Source organism: Sparus aurata, chromosome 3 (assembly GCF_900880675.1).
Source record: "Sparus aurata chromosome 3, fSpaAur1.1, whole genome shotgun sequence".
Classification (NCBI taxonomy): Eukaryota; Metazoa; Chordata; class Actinopteri; order Spariformes; family Sparidae; genus Sparus; species Sparus aurata.
In genome coordinates, this window is record NC_044189.1 from 24,075,036 (window position 1) to 24,098,189 (window position 23,154).

The following is a 23,154-nucleotide window of genomic DNA, read 5'->3' on the forward strand; positions in this document are numbered from 1 at the left end:
GCCATCTGAAGACGTCACCATGGGCTCTGGGAAATTGTGATAATCATTTGTCTGCATATTTTTTTTTTACACCATACACTAAACCATTCATTGACCAACCATTAAAAATAATCTGCACAGTATAACCTTTTATTTTGTTATAACGTCATCCCCTGCCCACATTTTGACATCAGAACATAGCTACACTACACGTGCTTTTATTTTGAAAGTCCACACCAGAAGTAGGTCTATGGATCGTTACAGTAAGTTTCATGCTTTCTTGTCCACAGTTGGTCTGCTGTCGCTCCCTGAGGTGGAGGTCCTCCACACTGTGAGCTCCTCCTGCGGCCAGACGCGCTCCTCTGCTCTCCGCGGCGCCTCCAGACTCAAACCTTCAGCCGGCCGGAGCCTGAGATGTGCCCGGTGTAGAGGTCGGTGAGGGCGGATCACCGCTGGACACCCCCCGCTGTCCGGCACCCCGCGGGGTCGCGCTTTGTTCTCAGTGAGGACCCCCTGTCTCTGTCCCTAAAAACCTCCAGAAACCTTAAAAATGGACCCTTTACAGAATAACGGGGAGGAGGACTCGCAGTGTGCCGAGGAGGAGGAAGAAGAAGTGGATCCAAGAATCCAGGTGAGGTTGTGTTTCTCTTCTCCTAACAGATCCAGATGTTGCCACCAGTGAAAGTGACATTGAGGCGAACATGTGGAGCCCAATGACAAAAAGTCTCAGGCTGTGTGGAGTAAAAAATGCAAAAGTTGAACTCAGAAAGAACATTTATAGAGAATAAAAGCCATTTAGAGGTGAAATATGACAACTTTATTACATTTGTGCTATATTACAATAATAACAGTGCACTTAAAATAATACATGTTTAACTGAGGGTGGCTTTTAGTCATCATATACAATGTTCCAAAGTGTCTTTAAATAGATTTTTGGAGAGTTTCTGTCCCTTTAATGCCTTATCAACACACACACACACACTCACACACACACACACACACACTCACACACTGAGAGCTGCATGAAGTCTGAGTTAACCATACACCTCTCCCTCCCTCCCTCCCTCCCTCCCTGTGCTGCCCCATGCATGCCATGTTTCCTGTAAACAGGGCGAGCTGGAGAAGTTGAACCAGTCCACAGACGACATCAACCGCTGGGAGAGCGAGCTGGAGGTAAGACAAAACACCAACCAAACTGGCGGCGCTGTCGTCGTCATTAGTGCCTCTCCCTGCTGGGTAAACACTTCCAGCCACGGCTGAGCTGCTGCTGCGAAAGCACTCATCTCTTAACGTGCCATTAAGTCTCACTTTCAGACTTCAGATCTGATGCGTTGGTACAAACGAGTCCCTGCCCGACAGCGAGGCCGCGGCAGCTTTGCCTGAGATGACTTGGGAAGATGGAAATGTTCTCAGTGCGGGAGCTGCTTCCGAGGGAAAATGTGGAAAAACTGAAGCAGCGAGCGTCACTCCTCCATAATTACACTGCACTGTATGAACTCTCGGAGCTGCAAGAGGCAGACTATGATCTGAATGTTAAATATAATTTGGGAATGGCACATTTGGTGCAGCCTAAATCCCGAGCGCCCTCCTCGCAATTCCCTCAGCCTTTAAAAACATGCCCTTGTAAAGAGGAGGGCGGCTGTTGGAGGCAGAGAGGAGCAATAGGTGGTGGGGTTTGTTTTTTGTTGTTGTTTTTTCACAGCGCCCACTTGGATTTAAATGTGCGCCAGGAGGGTTACTGCTCAGCAAAAGTTAAAACATTCCAGAGGCAGGCCAGGGTTTTTCTTCTCCTCAAAGTAGGCCTCTTCTGTTTCTCATTAGACTTTCACTCACGTTCCAAACGCCACAAACCAACCGGTGCTGGAATCATTTTAACAACTGACACAGAGGAGATGCCTTAAGTCGTGTTTTTAAGGGAAATGCGGGATAATTATTAGAGATCCTGGTTATTTTGTGTATCCATCTGGTGTGGAGAATTTCTTCCACTCTTTTTGGCAAAATCTTCAAGCAACAGTTGTGTCAGCAGAGTCACTGATGTAAATACATCCACAGACATGGGCAAACAGAGAGAGAGAAAGAAGGCCATTCATCGCGACGCAGAATGAAAGTCAGGAGCTGAAGAATGCGAAAAAAGTGCCGCAAGCAGGCCGCCGGTTATTTTCCTTACAGAGTCTGGAGTTGATTAAGGACGATGTGCGGTGGATTCAGAGGATTCGGAGAAAGCTGAGCCAATGAGGTTAAATCCCCGCTCGCATATGAGGCTCTCCGCTCTGCCAGCAGGGAGGTAAACCTCTCCTGCGCCCTGGCAGAGATACTGTAGAAGATGAGACAGTGAACATGTGCCATCATTAAAGGTTTTAATGATGAATAAAAAAAAATCCAAACCCACATTTTGGATATTTACAATACTAAAGAGGTAGTAATACAAACTCAGAAATAGTTTTTGTTTGTATTATTTGATGCTGGAAAGGTGGCGGGGTCCGCCAAATATGAAGTTGAAATAGTATGAAAAAGTGTAATCCTTTAAAGTTTCTTTATTCAGACATGAAAACAAAGAGAGTCAACGAAGAGGTGTTTACATGACCAACAGCGGCACGGACTGCATGCCGTGTCACTATCTCGGAGCAGGAACAGGAAGTCAGGGTGTCACAGGAATTGTGCTTCCTGTAGCGCCCTCCCTCCCAATTCCCTCTTTTACCCCCTCTTGTATCCCTCCATGAGGCTTTTGCACAGGATGCAGGTGCTGCTGCCTTTCAAACTCTCCTTTTTTTGTAAAGGAGAAGCACAACTGTGCACACGAACACACACACACACAAACAGGTGTCCTGCCCCAGTAACCCTGCCGTATAGACAAGGTGATGATAGCCCTCATATATAAGAATAACAGGTCTGCTGTCTCATTGGGAATAATGCCAAAAAATGCACACACACACACATACATTCACACACATGCACACACACGCTCATGCTATAAGTCACTATGAAGGAATGTATATAGGATAAGGTTTGCTCAACCAACAACCGTTGGGACAGAAAAAGAAAAAACAACACAGAGACACAGCTGCTGTGTAAATCAGTGACTGTGCTTGTGTTTATGTTTGATGACTTGACCAAATGGGCCAGCAGGACAGCACAAGCTACAAGCCACGAGGCAAGCCAGCGTGGGGTTAATGCTTAAGACATTCAAAACAAGGGTAACAGCACAGTCGAGGAGAGTTAACTACCAAAACTGACTGTCCTTTTTATCGATGTGTTTTGAGTAAGGCGGTGCTGAAGTGCCTTTCCTAAGCTACAGTATAAACGAACAACGTGAGTGGACAGCCGTGCCGTTTGTTCTGTGAGGCTGTGCTGAGCCCAGTGGTGCTTTGAGTTGATCATCAACATGCCAACATGCTCACACACGTAGATGTTTGGCAGGTCTGTTTGCCATGATCACGATCTTAGTTTGGTTTGTGAGCATATTGCAAATTAGACCCTCAACACAAGGCAAAGCTGATGGGAATGTCATTCGTTCTGTACTGGAAACATTCAAACTTGGATCAGATGATGGAACTAGACGATAACATTTTTCAGACCAAGGACCATCAGCTGATAGACTGACGGAGCAGGGCCCCACTACTACACATGTACTGTAACTTTTGATCACTCTCATGGTACAGTGTCTTGTAACAGAGTGAGTGGTGTCTCTGGGGACGCCAAATCGCACAAAATCCCAATTTCTACATGATGTTGTGGCTGTAGGAGGTAGAGCTGGTCGTCTAGCAGTGGTGTGCACAAGGGGAGGGGGGCGACCGTGGCCCAATTGTTGAAAAACGTGCGCTAAAGTGCCCTCCTGAGAGCCAAAACGTGTGCTAAAGTGCCCTCTTGGGAGCCAAAGCTCATGCTAAAGTGCCCTCCTGAGAGCCAAAACGTGCGCTAAAATGCTCTTGGGAGCCAAAGCTCATGCTAAAGTGCCCTCTTGGGAGCCAAAACGCGTGCTAAAGTGCCCTCCTGAGAGCCAAAATGTACGCTAAAGTGCCCGCTTGGGTCGCAAAAACGCACGCAAAAGTGCCCTCTTGGGAACCAAAACGCGCGCTAAAGTGCCCTTCTTTTCGCCCCTGCCCTTCAAAAAGTCTGTGCACGCCACTGCCGTCTAGAAACCAGAGTCGCTGGTTTGATTTCCCGGCTCCCTCAGCTGCATGTTGAAGTACCCAAACTGCTCCTGATGAGCATTTGGCATGGGAGCCTCTACCATCAGTGTTGTCCAGTGAACTGGAGAAGTGCTACAGAAGTGCACGTCCATGTGTAGAGGGACCTAAAGTGTTGTGCTGTGTATAAACAAGAGGGCAGCAGTTAAGTGTGTTAGCTTTATCATGTGAAAGTGTATTTTCAAACAAATTACATTTCTAAAAATAGAAGCAAGGACCCAGACTGACAGCGGCGCTACAAAGCCACACCACCTCACAGATCTCACAGATATTTTTTCCAGTTCCCACCTCCGCGTCACCTTTAAACGCAGCATCATGACTTTAGATTGCCGCGTTTCAAAGCCAACACCTTTGCTCGTGTGCGTGCAGGACTGCCGTCAGCGGTTCCGTGCGGTGCTGGTGGAGGCGACGGTGAAGCTGGACGAGCAGGTGAAGAGGATCGGGCGAGCTGTGGACGACTCCAAACCGTACTGGGAAGCCCGCAAAGTGGCGAGACAGGTACGCGTGCACACACACACACACACGATCACAGGGGTGAGCTGGAGTGACTCCCGGGTCGGCAGACAGAGAGTGTGAGGGCAGGCTTACTGAGGATTAGCAATGAGAAGTTTAAAGAGCTCAGCTTATATCTACTTAAAGGGAGCGCGGTCACATGAGGCCTATTTTTATCCTCGGCCTTACCTCTGTGTGAGATAGTGTCAATCACATCGACTCACCGTGGAGAAGAGGAATTGTCTGACTGAAGCTGCTACACCTGACGCGCTTTTCATAATCCGACTCCCTTTCTTCGCTGTATCTTAGAAGTCTCTGTTTTCATGCTTGCTGCACTGTTACAGGTACATGCAAAGTAGGTCGACTGACTAGCGGTGCGGCTCTCTCTCCAGCGGGGCCGTGTCCTTAACTGTCTGATTGCCCCAGCACGTTCGGGCCTTGATCTGATTGGCTGCCGGCAGAAATTTAGAGTCCAGCGTCCCCCCTCCTTTCAGCCAGTAAGGGAGAAGCTTTTGAGTCATCCATCAGAAGGCTGACATTTGTGTGTCAGAGCTGAGCTGTCAAACTGAAATAGATTGCGTGCATGTGTGTGTGTGTGTGTCTTTGCGCGCGTCCTTGCTTATCTCTGTCGCAGTGTGACAAACTACCTGCCTGTGGCTTCTGCTCCTGACAGGAACACGTGAGCGGCCGGGATTACAGGGAGGTTTTGAATTTTGATGGAACCAGGGTTCACGTGAAAGGATCAGAAGCGCTCCCTAAGTTTGTGTGTTTGTGCGTGGGAGTGTGTGTGTGCGTGTGTGCGTGTGTTTGATCAGGGGGATTCAATAGAGAAAAGCCGATGAAGGCCTCGCCTCGGGTTAAACTGGTGTGTTGTACGGTAAATGATTTATGGATGAATATTTAATATTTAATACACGACCTACTTTGGAGGGATTCAAATTCTTACCCTCACTGACCCCACCACAAACACACACACACGCACAGACACACACACACACACACACACACACAGTATTGCACCCACCCCCACCCATAAGCCCATCTCAGCCCCCAACCCCCCATGTTTACTCCCCAACATTCCAACAGACAGAGGGGGTCGGTATATAGGAATTTGCCTCGACTGTCCTATCTTTTGTCCTTTTTACCCAGAATTCTCTTCTGCACCACTGTCTGTCTGTCTGTCTGTCTGTCTCCTGCACCCCCCCTCCTTCTTTCTCACCTCCCGAAAACTGTAACGTTTGGGAGACAAAGGTGTCAGACTGTGTCACAGCGTCTCACATGTTAATTATAAATGAGTCACGTCCTTGGTTACACACACACACACACACACACACACACACAGAAACACCCTTCAGTGGGATGGTATGAACAGGAGTCATGCAAACACGAGGTGACAGTGTGTCATGATTTCAGACCCGAGCCGATGTGTTGTTCGCCTGGGAGAGTCAGATATTGTGGGCCTCATGACATCAAGTTAATTAACTGATAACAGCGCTCAGTCATTTGCATGCTGTGTCTCACTCGGCAGGCTTTTGTACCTTTAAGATAACCCGCAAATTGCGCCCTCGGCTTTTGATGCCTGTGACTCACCAGGGTGCTGGAGATTCGTCTTCAGTTCTTTCTTTGCCAACTATAGAGAGACAAAGCGTCACATAGTCACCATGTTTGCTGAGCTTAAGTGACAACACAATGACTAAACACAAACAAGCCGCGCATGAGAAAGGAAGTGCGCTGCTGCTCTGCCCAGGAAGTCCTGTGTAAGGGACGGGCAGTGCACTGCAGGCAGGGCGTGTGTTTTAGTAAATGGAAGTCCTGCAGTCCTTACAGTGTCTTGCTTGTTGTGAAGATGATGGTAAATCAAATCCATTACACCAGCTTACATGGCATGTAGCCAACACACAACAACTTTTTTTGTCAGGGGTCACCGACAAAGTATTTTCGAGAAAAAACTGCCGGAATGTCAGAGCCTTTATATTTCTAATGAAATGCTAACATATAAGCCCACCAGGAAGAGCTCCAGGCTTTGAAACTAACTATCATACTGGCCAAACTGTGTAATTTTAATGCCATCTGTTGCCAGAAGGGCCAAGACGCTTACATTGTGAAAGAAGTGGCTATAAAATGGTGAGTACAGCCCCCACAAAACATCTAATTCTAGTTTCAGAAGTCGAGCTGTTTGTTCTCATTACATTTGGAAAGTCTAGAAAAGCTGCACAATTCATCGTTTTGTTCCCATTCAAGTTAGCCAGACGCTATATTATATCATAATTAGCGTTGCTGCCAAAATGCAAGCGTAGACTTGCGAGTGATGTGATGCAGGCAGATGAAATATTTAACTGACATAAGTTAAAAATGGTATGGTCCAGTTTAGGGGTGTCTGAAATTGTATTAGAAGTTTATTCCAGGCATGCATATAAGAAATATAGATAATAATATTTAAGATAACGGGTAAGAAGGGTATATAAATGTTTGGACCTTCCTGACCTGTTGTTTTGACCTCTTTTTGGAGTGTCCAAGTCTTAATTAGGGGGGTCAAACCCCAACAATCGGCACCGTAGCTCAAACCCTGTTGATACTGCTAACGTCTCAGTTCCTTCTTTGTTTCTCTTCATCAAATATCCATCATCCTCCTTCTGTTTTTCCCTGCGCCCCCTCTCTCCGCAGAGCTTGGGAAATGGGTCATCATGGGGGACAAAGAGGAGGGGTGCATCTTGCCAGTCAACCTAACAGATTGAGCCACACACAAAGAGCAAAATGTTATCTTCCACTCCCTTCCGCTATCTCTTCGCCTTCTCCGAGGGGTCTTGACAGCCGCGGATAGCTTATCTAAGCAGTGCAACACTCAAATACGACAACAATAGCGACGCGGAGGACGCCGGCTTTGGATTTCCTTCAACTTGTGTGAGACGATGCAGACCTGTGCTCGCTCGCGTCACTGTTTGAGCGTTTATCATAAACAAGGCAAGACAGTGGCAGGGGTTCAAGTTACAGAGGTTAATGCAGCGGGAAGCGAGGGAAGGCCGTGAGAAAAAAGTGTGCGACAGCCAAGAGAACTGCGCTGATGTTTGTGGAGCCTCATATGTGACATAAGGCTTTCTGATGTGAGATGTCCTGGTTGTTGTCCATTTTGTCTCGTAATGCCAGTTTTCGCGACAAATGGAATGATAAACGCATCGGACTCGGTGTGCATAATGGAATTTTATACGATGGCGGTAAAAAAAACAACAACAAAAAACGTGTTTGCTAAAAGCCTTCAGCATCCAAGTGTGGAGTTTGCCTCAACCCCTGGGAACGTTTTAGCTAGTTTGAGCTAATGCTAAGACACGGTCGGTAGCCACTGCCACGAAACATTTGACATTTTCTTTAACGTGCTAATTGAAACCTTGTCCGTTAGCGTCACCGCAGCTGTCATCATGGCTCGACTTTTTTTGGCGAAGTAATTGACTGAGCAGTTTTACATAAAACCAAATTATATTTCACTATCTTTACACTGTAGGGTATCACCCAAAGGACGTTACATTTCAAACACTTATTAAACATGGCAAATCTAAGCGCAGTAGGAAGTGAGGAAGTGAAAAGCACCATTTTATTTCAGCTCGGGTCAACTTTTCTTTCCTGTCATATATTGATGTTGGAAACGCTCCAACAGAAATACACTTGGATTCAAAACCAATTCATGTTGCGCTACGGTCTATAGTTCGAACGTGAATGGATGGCTTTATTTCGTAGTATAAGTGGCCGTTTTGCTGCAACAATGACATACAATAATCCATTCAAGACACGCCACGATGGAAACACAAAGTAGACCACCGAGTTTGTTCTCATTGTGCTATGCAGTCAGTGCAAACAGACAATACAGTTGAAACAGGACCAAGGGGCAGAATGACAGATTTAAAGGGCATGATTTAAAATGTCGAAAGGGCCGTACACCGCTTACAACAAGCGTTTGACCTTCAGTTTGAGGAAAGTTGTCCCATTAAAATCTTGGACTGAACAAAATGTACTGTAACCCAACACTGCATTTAAAGGACCAGAGGATATGTATCAGCGGCACGGCCAGTTGTTGCGTAACTTTGGCTGTCCCTGACACAAGTGAAGTTATTTGCCAGATAACTCGCAGCAGCATTGTTCACAGATGTGTTGGCTGCGAACCCTTTGCCTCCTGTAAACCGCTGAGTTTATTAAAATGAAAACCTGCGAGATCGATGGGAGCACAAGGGCGTTTCTTGTTCGTTCTGTTCGGTGTATGTATATATGTATAAATCACAGCAACAGCATCTTTCACTGCTGCTTTTGCCACAAGTTCCTTCAGAAGCCTTCCAGTTTTTTTGGTTTATTTCATGCCTTTAATACCAGAGTAGTAAAAGTATTGATATCATGTTGAAATATTTAGTAAAACTTAATTTTACAGGTCTGCAGATTTCATAGTAAGTGGTTGGTAATAACCGTGTTACATATTAGAACGTTCTTTGATTTGATTGCCCCAATTATTACCACAATTATTAACTCAAAATGTCTTGAAAATTACCCCAATATTGTCAGTATTATAATAACATAATATTATCTAATGTCGACTTTGACACATAGCTTTTTATTTTTTACTGCAAATGTATATCTGTTCCAAATATCAGTCTCGGGCAACTTGCTTACAGATGATAGCCCAAAAAAAACATATCGACCCCTAATTTCAATTTCCTGCTAGTTTCTGTCCAACTTCTGCAGGTCAGTTAACTAAAGTGCATTTGTAACCATTTACATTTTCATTTCTATTTCCAGCAGATTTATTTTCCTAAATGTCTTTTTTTTTATGTTAGCCACTATAAATTGATAAGTATTGACAAATACAAACTAACAATCAAGAATTACGTAGCTGGTTTCAATATTTTTAGGTAATTGTTGGTAAATTTCAAATATGTTGCGTGTAATCACCACCCTACACTTCTTACCATGAAATCTCTGGACCTTTGTTACCAAATATTGGACTTGATTAAAAGTCTTTACATTTCTGATATTAAATGAATTGGAAAAAGTAGGAAAATATATATTATATATAAATACAAAGGTTTAAAACAAAAACAGACTGCTAGTTTAACTTTGATTGGGTCCATTGTAACTAAAATTCTCAAAAAAATACAGTGAAAGTACAATATTTTCTGCAAAAATGTAGTGGAATGGGAGTAAATGAAGTAGCAGATTTTCATCTGGATGTCCCCAACACTGATGTTAAATCCTGGTGATGTCATCAGCTCAGTTGTAAGTCTTCTCAAGAAAAAGGGCACAATTAGATTTGCAAATTCCTCATCTGACCAAACTCAAACTCTCATTATTTTCATCTTATTCAAAGAAATCTGATTGCAGTTACAGCTGCAACTGCTTAATCTTGGTTTCCAGCCAGCCAGAGGAGAGAGTGGGTCCAAATATGTCCAGCATGGTGGGAATAATCCTCCTATTGACTGTGACTGTGGGCAGCAAGAGCCCACTGACAACGTGTCAGATTTTTCTTAGTGACAAAGCTTCTGTTTGTCCATCAGATGAAGGCACAGTTGTCTGTTTGTCTGTCTATGTTTGTGTGTGTGTGTGTGTGTGTGGGTGTGTGCAGTGCAAAATCTCTTTGTCCCTCTGTGGCTGTCATGAGGAATCAACTGTGGTTCCTTCAGAGGAAATTTAGGTCATAAAACACACACAGTCAGACACACACTGAAAGGACTACTGCTGAACTCGTGGGACAGCAAATGCTGGGCTGGTGGTTGTAATGAAGAAAGAGAATGTTAAGTTGGTTTGAAGCTGTCAGGACGCTCTCAGTGAAATCTCAGTGGAACATGAAACCCTGACCTTCACTGCCGTAATATTTACATATATTCTATATCAGAATTTCAAGCCGACATGCTGCCACATTTCATAATATCATGTCTACCCCACTCTTTGAACTGTAGGCGCAGGTTGAAGCCCAAAAGGCAACTCAGGAGTTCCAGCGGGCGGTGGAGATCCTGCGGGCCGCCAAGGAGACCATCGCCCTGGCGGAGGAGAGGCTGCTGGAGGAGGACAGCCGCCAGTTTGATTCCGCCTGGCAGGAAATGCTCAACCATGCCACACAGAGGGTACGAACGTGATGCAAGACAGCTGAAATATATACCAATCCTAACAAGTCATTTGTGCGTAAGGGCGGAGGGGAAGTGGCTGTTGTGATGAAACAGGAATTGACGATCTCTGCAGTAAACGTAAACCTTCCTCGATTACTTCAGGTGATGGAGGCCGAGCAGGCGAGAACGCGCAGCGAAGCCGAACACAAAAAGACAGCAGCCAATTACAATTCCTGCATCGGCCACATGAGGCAGCTGGAGAAGAAACTCAAGCGTTCGATCAACAAATCCAGGTCTGTGCCTTTGTTTCCCTTCCTTTCCCCCCGTCACGGGCCTCGCTGCGCTATATGTGAGTGTGTCTGTGTGTGAGAAAGAGGGGCTCCGCTTATGTCATCTGATGCGGTCCAGATGTTTCTTGCGCTGGCTGTGCAGTGTTGGGGTGTACTCCCTTCGTAAGAGCCAAGGAATGTGAGCGCTCACAGAGGAGAGTTATTCTTCCAGCGGTTTTCTCCAGCGACAGCTGGCAAAGCTCCTCCTCCCTCTCTCTCAGCTTTTCTTCTTTTTCTCCCCCTGTAGGCCGTATTTCGAAATGAAAGCCAAGTATTATCTACAGCTTGAGGTATGTATGCTAGCAGGCTTTTAAATCGATTAGGTTAGGGCAACATTGTGTAACTTTTAAAATAACAGCTCTAGAGTCATTTTGACGGTACAGTGTCTTGTAATAGGGTGAATAGTGTCTCTGTCTCAGCCGCTCCACCCTCCAATCACTTGTTCACAGCGTTACATACATGTTTAATTTAAGATACAAGTTTTCTGCATATAACATTGTCATGATGTAATGAGTTGTGTTTGTAGTTAGCACCCACATTACATCTGACAAACTGTTACAGACCGGGGAACAGTTGTGTTGCATTCAGAGACAAGCAGCAGTAGTCCCATAGAGTAGACCACCAGCACTCTCCCAAAGTCCAGGTGTAGTCAGTTAACATGACTACTAGCTGCACGGTTAACTGAGCTAACACGCTAATGGTAGCTACAGTTAGCAGCAATGTTTGGAGCTGTTTGGAGTTTGACAGATGTCCTGTTCTTACACACTGCTCCTTTAACGAAGAAGGTGCATTTACTAAGAAACCGGGTTTGATTTCTCGTAGCAACTGAAGCGTCTCGTGGATGAGCGTCAAGCCAAACTTGTGGTGGCCAAGGCTGAGTACCGCGCAGCGCTGCGCAACCTCGAGAGCATCTCCGAGGAGATCCACGCCCAGCGACGTTCCCTCGCCATGGGAACCAGGGAGCAGGGTGTCGGCGCGGAGGGAGACGGGGGCAACGACGACATCGCCAACTTCAAGATGGAGTCGGACGGTCTGTCAAGTGAGTAGAACTGGAGCGTGGAAATGACTCGTGCGTCGTCCCACGTCATCCATCCACATGTTCTGTTGGCGCATCTGCATGTTTAATGTGCATATCTGTGTGTGTGCGTGTGTGTTTCAGTGATGTCCGTGTCAATTGACGAAGAGGGCAGTCACAGTAGCAGCTCGGAGGAGGAGGCCGACACTCACTCCCCCTCCTCACCCCGAGCCATGCCCTCCTCACCTTCCTCATCCTCCTCCCATCCTTCCACCTCTGCCTCCACCCCCCCTGACATGCCCTGTCCCTACCCCTCCTCCTCGCTCTACAGCCCCTGCTCCCACCTCTCCTCCTCTCCCACTTCCTCCGTCCTCTCCTCCCCCTGTCCCGGCAGCCTGGAGTTAGTGAGTCCATGTAGCTCTCATGACCCAGACTCAGCGTGCGGTTCTGGGCATGCCTCACCTCTCCTGGGCCCCCGCAGCCAGTGCAGTGGAGCTTCCTCTCCAGACTGCGACCAGGAGAGAGGTGTGTGTTCATCACATCAGTGTGTGTACATGTGTGTCGACTTGTGATTTGATTCTTCATCTTCCGTTTTTGTATTTTATGTAATGTAACACTTAAGGAGCAGTTCAACGTTTTTGGAAATACGCTCGTACTTTTTCCAACAGAGCTGGAGTCGGGTAGTGGTTAGCCTAGCTTAGCATGACGACTGACACAAGGTCGAAACAGCTAGCTTGGTTCTGTCAAGAGTTCATAAATATAGGTACCAGCACCTCTAAAGCTCTCTATTTAACAAGCTAGTTAGCAAGGTATGTTTATACAATTAGCTGTTCCATCCACATGTTTTGTCTCCATAGATAGACAGTTTCATCAAACCTGGCAACCTCACTGTGAAAACAAGTCCCCAGGAAGTGACAAGCTGTTGTTTGCCAAGAAATAGTTGATGTATGAAATTTATACTGAAAACTCAAATTATTAACTTGCATGGTTTAGAAGTGTTTGACAGGGTGACAGAGCCAGCAGGAGAAGAAGCTGTCATTAGAGTTTTTAGAGGTGCTTGGTTGATTTTCTTGCAAACAAACAAAAGTGTTGTTCACCTTGTAATGTTTCTCAACAAAGTGCATCGTGGGTATCCTTATATGAGGATTTATTGAATGTGTTTCTTTCCTCATCTAATACAATCTTAGAATCTCAGCCACAAAATCAATGACATTCCTAAAAAGTGACACTGAACACTGTACACAGTAGGAGCGGGACAAAACCAAGTGACAGGAATATATCGTATGGTGCCAAATGCCGATGTGTAGGCGCTCTGAACAGATCCCCCCTGACAATCTGACTCAACGGAGTCAGTATTTCATGACTTCCTTGTGGTGTGAACTTAATTTACACAAATGAAAATAACTTATTGAGGCAGAAACATTTAAACATTTGCTTGCTTTCTACACATTGTTTCGTCTGAATTAATGTCAAATCAAATTTATGAAATTGACACCAAAGTGCAGTAATAACCACATAATTCCTGCACTATGCCTTTTGGGGGTATTTTGTATTCTGCAGTTATAAAGATATTGTTTGGTGGTTGTCTTGCAGTGTATCAATTCAATTTATCAAACAGAATCGCTTTATTGGGATATAATCATATTATCATTATTGTTACTTATTAGTTACTCTGTGATTCTAAGACAGAGTTTATCTGGTGTTCTAAAATCAGTGTTGTATACCTTTAACCTACACCATTTTCAGGCAAAAATCATTCTAACATTTCCAAAAAAGTACTGGGAATATGGCAAACTCCCTGAAAGTGGCATTAAAGCTGCATTCAACTAAATGATTTAGAGTCATTGTTGTTGTCTGTGCTGTGGAACCTCAACTCCCCTACTCAGATGAACTTTAGCTGAAGGGCTTCTCGTTGTCCACCAGAGCAATTTTGATAAACAGTGTGTGTTCTATTGTTTAACAATTTGAAGAAGACAGCTTAATATCCTTCCGAATTTGTTTGGTTTTCACTCACATTCTGCTCACGCAGTAAAGATAAACTTGAATATCCCTAGTTTGCATTAACATGCAGGCGTACTCACCTCTGCCCGCCCTGTGTCTGTGTGTGTGTGTGTGGTAGGTGACAGAGCGGAGGGAGCGGAGGCGATGCTCGAGGCCGGTTTGAACAAGCTGACCTTGACAGTAGCACAAAAGGAAGAAGGGGACTCAGGGGACGAGCAAGACCCCCAATACATCAACCCTGACGTTTCCTCTCCCAGCTCGGCCGCCACCATTCTGTTGCTCAACAGTGCCTAATGAACGCCGCTCTGACTCTAAAACACTAACTGTGGCCGTCGTCGAGCCTCAAACTGGACTGTGTGGCCGAGGAGGTGGCTGGTTGAAGTGCACACTCCCAGCTCCAGCCAACCTGATGTTACGTCTCCATATTGTCTCATCATCAGATGGTGTCATATTAATGGTGCTATATGTATTGTGTTTGAGCATCAGTACATCTTTGTCAAATATATTGTGAACCCATGTGGCGGATACAAGAGGATTTATTAGCGCTAGCGTTATTCAACAGACTACATTTCCCATAAGTTCTCCCTGCTTCCTGAGGCAAAGAAGATGTTGCTTGTAGCCATGGAACCCATTTCATTAACTCTGTTTCTGCTAAAAGAAGAATACTTTGTGCCATAAAGACACTTATGTTGTACAGTTCTGGCTCATTGTAGAGGCTGTCAGTCCTCCAACGGTGTTGCCACTTTTTTTTTTAACAGTGATCAGCGTCAAAGTTGAACATTTATCTGTGTTGATATGCTACAGTCGGAACAGCAAAGAGACGTTTTGCATTAATGTGAACAGTGAGAGCCTTCTTTGGGTCTGGGTCTCCACCAGGATGAAAAAAAAAAAAAGGACTAAACCAGCTTTGGGCTGTTCGAATCCGTCTTGTTCTGCCTTGATCACTGAGCTCTTCCTGTAACTCCTGAAAGCCTGTTTTTAAATGTACCATGTGGTGACTGTTTTGGAAGAACAGCTGTCAAGGAGGGAGGTGGGGTGCAAGCAGTACCCTGAGCACTAAACTAAAGAGGAGACTGTCCTCAGGACAGGACTGAGACACAAATCCTCCATTTGGATTTGTCAGCGAGTGAGTGATCCTCAGCACGGCCCCATCATCTGTGGTGGAGGATTGAGTGAATGTTTTTTTTTTTGAGCGTGTCTGTTTTAGAGAAATGCTCAAATACTAGCCTGTAGTTCATATATTCTATATTTATACGACTGTATTCTTGTAAATGAACGATGTTTTGTGGTGACTGTTGTTATTGTTTAACACGAAATGAGCAATAAACACATGCTACACTTAACTGATTGTTATTTTTATGTCAGTCTTTGAGAATGTCTGAAGGCACTTGAAGCAACATTATGTCGCCGTTTGTATTTGGTGCCCTCCGCTGTTTCAGAGTGCAACACAACACATATAACTCGACAGCAACAATCTTTTATTTAGCTCTCGCCAACCACAAAAACACAAGCCGGTCTGTGACTGTTGGTATAAAACTGAGAGCTGGCCCACTATTTCAGTCAGCGCTCTTCTCCCTTCTGATATCGTTGTGTTACCGCTTCCAATATCCCTGTTGCTATGGGAAACTACAACCACCTCCGAGCTGGCAACCTACAAGCTGAAAATGACAAGCCTAACCTGGTCCTAATGCTCTGAATCTGTTACCTTTTCTTTTTTAGACACTTTAACGCCACAGCTCCCTCGGTGAAAAACAAAGTCTCCCACAACACTAATGTGCAAGGACACAGTTGATGCTGCGTGTGACAGTTGTGATTGGATTGAAGAAAACACAATCTAAGCACGCTAAGCTTCTGGAGCCCATGCTGGCCCCAGAGCTGTAAACCTCCAAAGCTCCCGTCATGGCAGTGTGAGCACCGGCGCTCCCTGGTGGCGGCAGAGTCGGCGAGGCTGGCAGAGTGAACCGTCAGCAACAGGCTGCTGTCAGGAGTCTCTAACTTGCAAGGAGCTGAGGCAGAGCAGTCGGAGGACATCAGAGAGAAAACCAGAGAAACATTTTTGCTAAAAAGTGTGATTGTGTTTCACTTTAATCAGTGATAGCTGCTGCTGTGTGTTTGATGAGCTGCGTCACACACCGTGATGCACAGAAACAAGGGTTGAGACAGAGACGCCATTCACCATATTATCAGTCAGTGTGACATTAAAATGATGTTGGAGGTGTTTTTGTTACATAGTCACATGATGTTGCATAAAGGTTACACACACATGTGACTTATGGTCATCAAAGCCTCTTCTGAAATCGTCAGAAATTGCTGAACTGCCACACTTTATTGGATTGCCTGATTTGTGCCCTGTCAATCACTCGCTTAAAGGAATAGTTCAACATTTTGGGAAATGTACTTATTTGTTTTCTTGCAGAGTCACTGAAGGTGATGTGAAATGTTCAGCAGAAATGTAAATATGGTACGTTGCCTGTGACTCGTACAAATGTGAGCATATCTGTGGTTTACAAGTTAAGTGCCAACGTTTTATCCTGAAGACTGATCGAGATTACGATTTTGTTTCATACGTGTACACGTTAATCTTGATGTCCAAGGCCTTTGGATGTTTCTCCACTATAATATATCACAACTGCACACTGCAAAACATGAAAAATGTGGTGCGGAAATTTATGGGAAACTCATTAAAACACTTTTTTTTCAGTCCAATTGTTTCAATGCATTTCATCCACAGTTAAACTGTGTTCGTTTTAAACTTGTCGGTGCAGCTGAGAATCTCGAGTTGATTAGCCACAATTGTTTTAAATTGAAGGTCTTTAAATTGATAATCAGGTTAAATTGGAGGCCTTTAAGCACACTGTACTCCATTCATGCACAAATGTTCAGACTGCCAAATGACATTGAAACTTTATGTTCACCTGACAAAGACAGACTTTTTTGTAGGCTTTAGATTATTCAAGTCAACAAGTTTTGATTCTTAAGTTTATTAGACAAAGACTTTAAAAAACAAACAGAGTCTTATTAGTTTAAGGCCAATAAACATACAGATAAATGTCATGCGACATATTTGTTTTGTGTCTGGTCTCTCAAAACTGTCCTCTGACTGTAACCTAAAGGTTTTGAGTGCAAGCTGTTTCCAAAATAATTTATAAGTCAAGTGGGTGAATCTGGGTTTGGTGTACTTTCAAGTAATGACGGCACATGTTTGTGTGAAACGGTACACTGAACAAGAGCAGCCGGAGGTCACCTTGGTGCTGAACTTCAAATCTGCACTACAAGACCTAAACCTGAACTCACAGCCTCACTGCTAGTTCACGTCAGTATGAAGGGATGCACGTCACAATGTTCCCTCCAACCTGATTTACTTCAGCAGGTATTTCTCGGGTTTGTCAGGTAAATCTCAGGTTAATGAGCTGTAGTCGTGTTAAACTGGAGACTTTTAAATTGATCACTGTGATAAACTGGAGGTCTTTAACACAATACAGATATTCACTGTACCCGTTTATCTGAATGAGTGGTTAGAAAGGACAGTCAGAACTCAGTGCAGATGTCCTGTAAGAGAGCAGTTTTTTAGTATAAGTGAAGTGTTATTGCTCATCAAGTCTTTCTGTTCTGTAGGAAGTTGCATCCACCAACCACCTCCACTGAAAATCAAATTCATATCAAAACAAGTTAATTCAGCCACTATGGTTCATTCGAAATGTTGATTCAAACGCAACCAGAGTTTTGTGAACCCTCTCCTGCCTTTGTTATCCGTCAGTAGAAGTTGTATTTGTACCTGTTATCAGTACAGTGTCTACATTTGTTGTATCTCGAGAAGAAGTCCCAGCGACATCAGCTGACATAGTTGGCAAGTACCCTCAGTTTGCTGATAGATCTAAAGTTGTGTTACAACCACGCCGCATTTGAACTTTTCTGACTGTAATCTCATAAACAGTATGGGTGAATTTTGAAGCCACTGATCCTGTGATTGAAATACAACTGTGACAGTGTTTTATTGTGACTAACTCTTGTGTCCACCTCTCAGCAGGTGTGTGTCACACCCTGTGATGGCGTCAGACATGTTGCCCACTGCCCCGGCCCAGGTGGACCACATGGTCAGAGGAGGGTGGCTATCTTCTGGATCCTCCAGCTACCTGATCCAGTCTTTCCTGGGACACAGCAGCAGTGGCAGGGTAGCCGAACGCAGGAGGGTGGAAGACATGAAGACGGTGGCCATCACAATGATAAAGAATAAGGTCTCCCTGGTCTTGCAGGCATGAGCAGAGGTAAGAAATGAAAGTTTTGACGTGAAATGTTTTTAAAAAAAGAAACAACTGCAGTTGGATGATGTCTTGGTAGTGAGGTTTCCCCAGATAAATTCCCTGTTGAAAGCAAAATATCTGAACCCGAACAACATCATTCGCTGGTACCAGTTTTTCACAGACAGAGGACATAATTATCAGGAGTTCGAGCAGCTGGATGAAAGTCTTTCTGACTTCATGTGGGACTCACATTTCCACCCTCTCCCTCTCAAGGAGGTCAGACCAGTTGTTCAGCAGGAATGTACTGCTTCATGTCTTTCTCCATTAAGAAACAGTTTTAAAATCATTATATGTCGTTGATTTTATCACTAAACAAATGACTTTTATAACCTTTTCAGGTCGCCAGTGCACTGGACCCCTTAAAGGCTGCTAGGATCATCCACACGGACCTGAAGTTGGAGAATGTGATGTTGGTGAATCATGCACAGGAGCCCGACAGAGTCAGGGTGATTGACTTCGGCCTGACGCATGATGTGTCAGCTGCCAGGGTCGGCTCACTCATCAAGACCTGCCCATACAGGTAAGTCACTGGAAACATGTGTAATGTGAAAAAGTGCTTATGCTAAGAAAACATAAAGACTCACACCCTCTGCTGGAGGTTTGACTGCAGTAAAAATATTAATGTTTGTCATTGGTTTGTCCTCTTTCAGGTCTCCAGAGATTCTCCTGGTCCGTCCCTTCACCGAGGCCATAGACATGTGGTCTCTGGGCTTCCTGGCTGCCGGTCTGATTCTGACATGTTGAGTGCTGCTTGAAGTTTACTCTACATTTCCAAGAATTTGTCGTCATGTTTTATTGAATCAACCAGCATCTTCACTCTTCAACCTCTGAACATTTTTGCATATTTTCTGTTGTGCAGCTCTTCATTTGCCTCTTGTTCTTGTTTCTAAAAGTTAAGATGAGAAATATTGTCTTCAGGTAAACTCTTTGTTTTGGTCTTTTATGGGAATTTCATATCAAAATGAATCAGTTAAGACTCAGTGAAAGTCCTCGACTAGTGTGACTTGGTGTTGTGTTTGTTTTCAGATGGGGTGCATCAGAGAGACTCAGGGTCAGCCTCCGGACCACCTGCTCACCTCTGGGTCCAAGACTCCCATGTTTTTTCAGAGAGTCACCGACCGTCTCTGGAAACTCAAGGTAATGAACATTTTTACAGTAAGAAACGGAAAGCATCGACTGATATCTGAAGTACACCAACAGTAGAATACAGTCAAAACTCTCCAGGAGGGTTTTTATTCTCTCCTGACCTTTGCTGTCGTTTATTAATGTTCCAGGAACAGTACATCGACCCTGAGAACTGTGCAGATAAAATTGCAGAGATGACTGACCTGCAGATGTTTGTGGAGATGGTGAAGTGGGATGCTTCAGCTTGATGCCACCAAGCGGTTTACAATCCGTCAGGTGATGGAGCATCCGTTCACCATTATGTGCCACACCGCAGGCATGCTCAGCCTCAGCTCATAAGAGAAGACAGACTACGACTTACTGTTAACAATCAAGCAAAAGCTCGATCGAGGACTTTCTCTGCTTGAAAAATCGCAGGCAGCAGAGCTGTTAACTGCAACCAATCGCCCAGGAAAAGATGCACAATTTCAGTGTACAATGTATTATACGCTTTCAGTTACAACAAATGTGTGAATTGTCATTGGTCAAGCAAATAGATAAGATGAATAGCTTTTATTAGTCAAGTAGGTAAAAAAGGTGGGGAGGAGCTGTGGTTTAGACTTAGCCCTCCCATCGTTTGTGCACAAACTGGTCCCAGTTCTTTGGCACATGAAACCTGATCCCCTGGAGACAACGTCCCTGTCCTGTCCTTCTGCACATCTGCTCTTTGATTAAGTTTGAGTGGCTGACTCCCTGACGCACACACTTCAATGGTTTGGGGAAAAGCAGGTGTTATCCCTGACCTTGAGGCCTCTGCTGTGGATGTGTGAATTGTGAATGTGTCCTCTCTCATATCCTGGCATTGCTCTCATATGGATTAGCCCCTCATAAAAAGGACCAACACTTCTGACCTATCTTATTGGCAACAGGATTTGTACAACTGTTTTAATAATGTGGGATAATGGGAAAAGACAATCAGTAGTTCAATTTATTGTATCATTGCATTTGAGTCACAGTGTGGCAGACTTCACATTTTAATGAGCAGTGTGCAGGTTCATGGGCAGCGTGGAGGCCTGGTGGTGCACGGGAGTGTTAGGCACAGACTGAAAAACATATCGTAAATCTGACATATGGATGTCTGGTATAGATAAATGCGCACTATTTAGTAGACAGGGGGTCATAGATGCATATAGTAATTGGTCAAGAGGACAGACGATATTTTGGTGGGTCATAATTACAATTTGTAAATCCTAACCAGGCCTGAGGCAGCCAAAGTCCATCAACCCACATTTTCTGAAAATTTACAGAGCAAACAATGAGAGAAATTAATCTGCAGTTTAACGGACAAAATAACGTAATTGTTAGTTGCAGCACAAATTATGATGCACATTTCAGAGTTCATCAATTACAAACAGGCCAATGCCAATAATCGACACAAATTATAGTGCAAATATACAGTTTTTCATATAGAAATATACATAAAAACATGGCGCATCTTTTGAATCTGCACCAGGGTGAATGTAAAAAGCAGCAGCACGATGGTGATGGTCATATGGTCAGCATCTTCATAACAAAAGTTCAACATCTGGAAACACTGTCCGTCAACTGTGACTGTGTGTGAGCACCGAGCATCGATGTCGGTCCACCTCTCCTCGTCCGACTGTGATGTCTTCACCCACACCGAGAAAGTTTTTGCATACAGTCGATTTTAAATACTCTTGAGTTGAGACAACAGTCAGTGATGGCAGAGGCATTTATGTTGTTCGAAACAAACCATCAGGAGGAAGTAGAGCTGTCATGGTACATCAGCTCAATAAAAGCAGCTGAGTGCCCCCATCAGTTCACCTGGAGGTGTCACAGGCCTTCTTTTCAATAACACGGTATCAAAAAAGCAAGCATTTATCAACTTAAGAACATGACCTTTGTACAATCACCAGAATTAATTTTAGCTATATACATTTCTGCAAACCACAGATATAGTTGCGACTTAAGTTTCTTTTGGTTTCTTTTGTTTCGGCTGGAGATCTTCCTGAAGGTTCCTGAAAAATGTTCAGTGGTGTCACCGGTTACTAATGTTAAAACACATTTCTGAACTGTGGTCACTTGGCAGACTTCTCGCCTGTTACTCCACCACCATCCCCTCCACCAGGTATGTTCACACACTGAAACTTATCACTCAGTAAAGTCAGCTGATATAATTTATCTGCACGATGTACGCAAAATATAAGGTAAAGATATGAGGGATGCGGTGTGTATGGGTGTGTGGAAACAATTTGTCAGTATAGCCTCACTTCAAATTTACTTTAGTTGTTCCTTTGTTTCTGTTTTAACTCTTAACCTGGTCACAGTTCCTCCAAAAACATGATATGAATTTAAACCGAAGACAAAATCATTCCTTTCTCGTCCTCCACCTTTCACCTGGCACTGAACGCACACACTGACAGTTTTGCTGAGCTGCTTGCTGTTGAGGTGTTGCATTGTTATCTCATGACTTATGTCCTTTGTCTCTGCTGCCTGTCTGCACATGCTCCTGAGAGAATGCCATCCATCAATTATGCTACATCCTGGGATTTCCATATCTGAGCCAGATAGCTGTGGACACAAGTCTTACAGAGCAGATCTGTAATGACAGTGTGAGCATGTTCTGACAGATACTGACACCTAGTGCCAAGCTTGGGTTCTGTATGCACTCAGTGGCTTTTAACAGGAGTTCCAGACTTCTGTGACTAATACTGCCATGATACTGTCCTGTAGGCAAAACTATCAATTTACCATGTCAAGTCACAAAATCAAAAATGTGTGTCAGAGTATCTGCCACAGGACAATGACAGTTATAGGACACAATTGCAGACAATGGAGTCAGAGCTGATGCAGATTAATGATGAATTTAATATAAAAAAACAAACAACTCAAGTTTACAGGGCCAGGCAGGGACAGCTGACATTGTCATAAGAAACAAGTAACAGGTTTGAATGTACAGCATGAAACAACACAGCCGCTTTGATAAACAGACAGAGAAACGAGGAAGTCGAGGCTGATTAGGAAAAGGCACACAGGAAAGGCCCTGCAGAGCAGATGAGGGAAGTGGGAACAAATGTCACGATGGGTCGGGCAGTCAGATGATGGGGAAATTAGGAGAAGTTTGAAAGCATCTGGTGGATGGCTGTAACAATTATCTGCTGGAGGATGACCAGCCTTCCTCCATTTTAAAGTTGAACTAGTGAACTTCTCTTCCAGCCTCTGAGAGTCATAAGACTTTCTCTCAGTTCTTAATCCATCCAGCTTGATTAAAATTTGGCATGATGAGTTCACGACGAGAAAAATAGACCACTAGTTCACAAATGGTGTGTTACAAACGTGCTGACTATGATTGCACCCGATGAGCCGCATGGAACTTTTTATACTTTCATATATCACTTTTAAAACAAGCTATTTGGGAGAATGCTGCAACGTTAAATTTGCTGTGAAGCTCTGGAAATTCTTTGTTAAGTACGAGACTTGACTGGACTTTAAATCGACATGAGGGCTAGAAGTTAGTGACTTCATTTTTTGTTTGTTTTTGGGTGAACCTACCCTTTAACGGAGGACATTGAACTGGGGAACAAAGTACCCTGGGAACATACACTCCCAATCAGTAGTACATTATAGTGGACAAATACTGTTAGT

At 44.3% G+C, this 23,154-nt stretch overlaps 1 protein-coding gene across 1 annotated transcript; it reads left to right on the forward strand.

Annotated features, from left to right (window-relative positions):
- Positions 1-269: 269 nt before the first annotated feature.
- LOC115577793 (SH3 domain-binding protein 5-like) lies at positions 270-15,426 on the forward strand. Its single transcript, XM_030410675.1, has 9 exons — positions 270-610; positions 1,090-1,152; positions 4,536-4,664; positions 10,592-10,756; positions 10,901-11,031; positions 11,315-11,357; positions 11,890-12,106; positions 12,227-12,607; positions 14,202-15,426. The coding sequence occupies exons 1-9, from the start codon at positions 530-532 to the stop codon at positions 14,375-14,377; spliced, it is 1,386 nt and encodes a 461-aa protein (XP_030266535.1). The 5' UTR covers positions 270-529; the 3' UTR covers positions 14,378-15,426.
- Positions 15,427-23,154: the final 7,728 nt, after the last annotated feature.

Excerpts from the sequence above, each read along its gene's own strand:
- LOC115577793 (XM_030410675.1), top strand. The coding sequence starts at position 530 with ATGGACCCTTTACAGAATAACGGGGAGGAGGACTCGCAGTGTGCCGAG. Across the intron at positions 611-1,089 it reads AAGTGGATCCAAGAATCCAG|GGCGAGCTGGAGAAGTTGAA; the intron begins GTGAGGTTGTGT and ends TCCTGTAAACAG. Across the intron at positions 11,032-11,314 it reads CGTTCGATCAACAAATCCAG|GCCGTATTTCGAAATGAAAG; the intron begins GTCTGTGCCTTT and ends CTCCCCCTGTAG.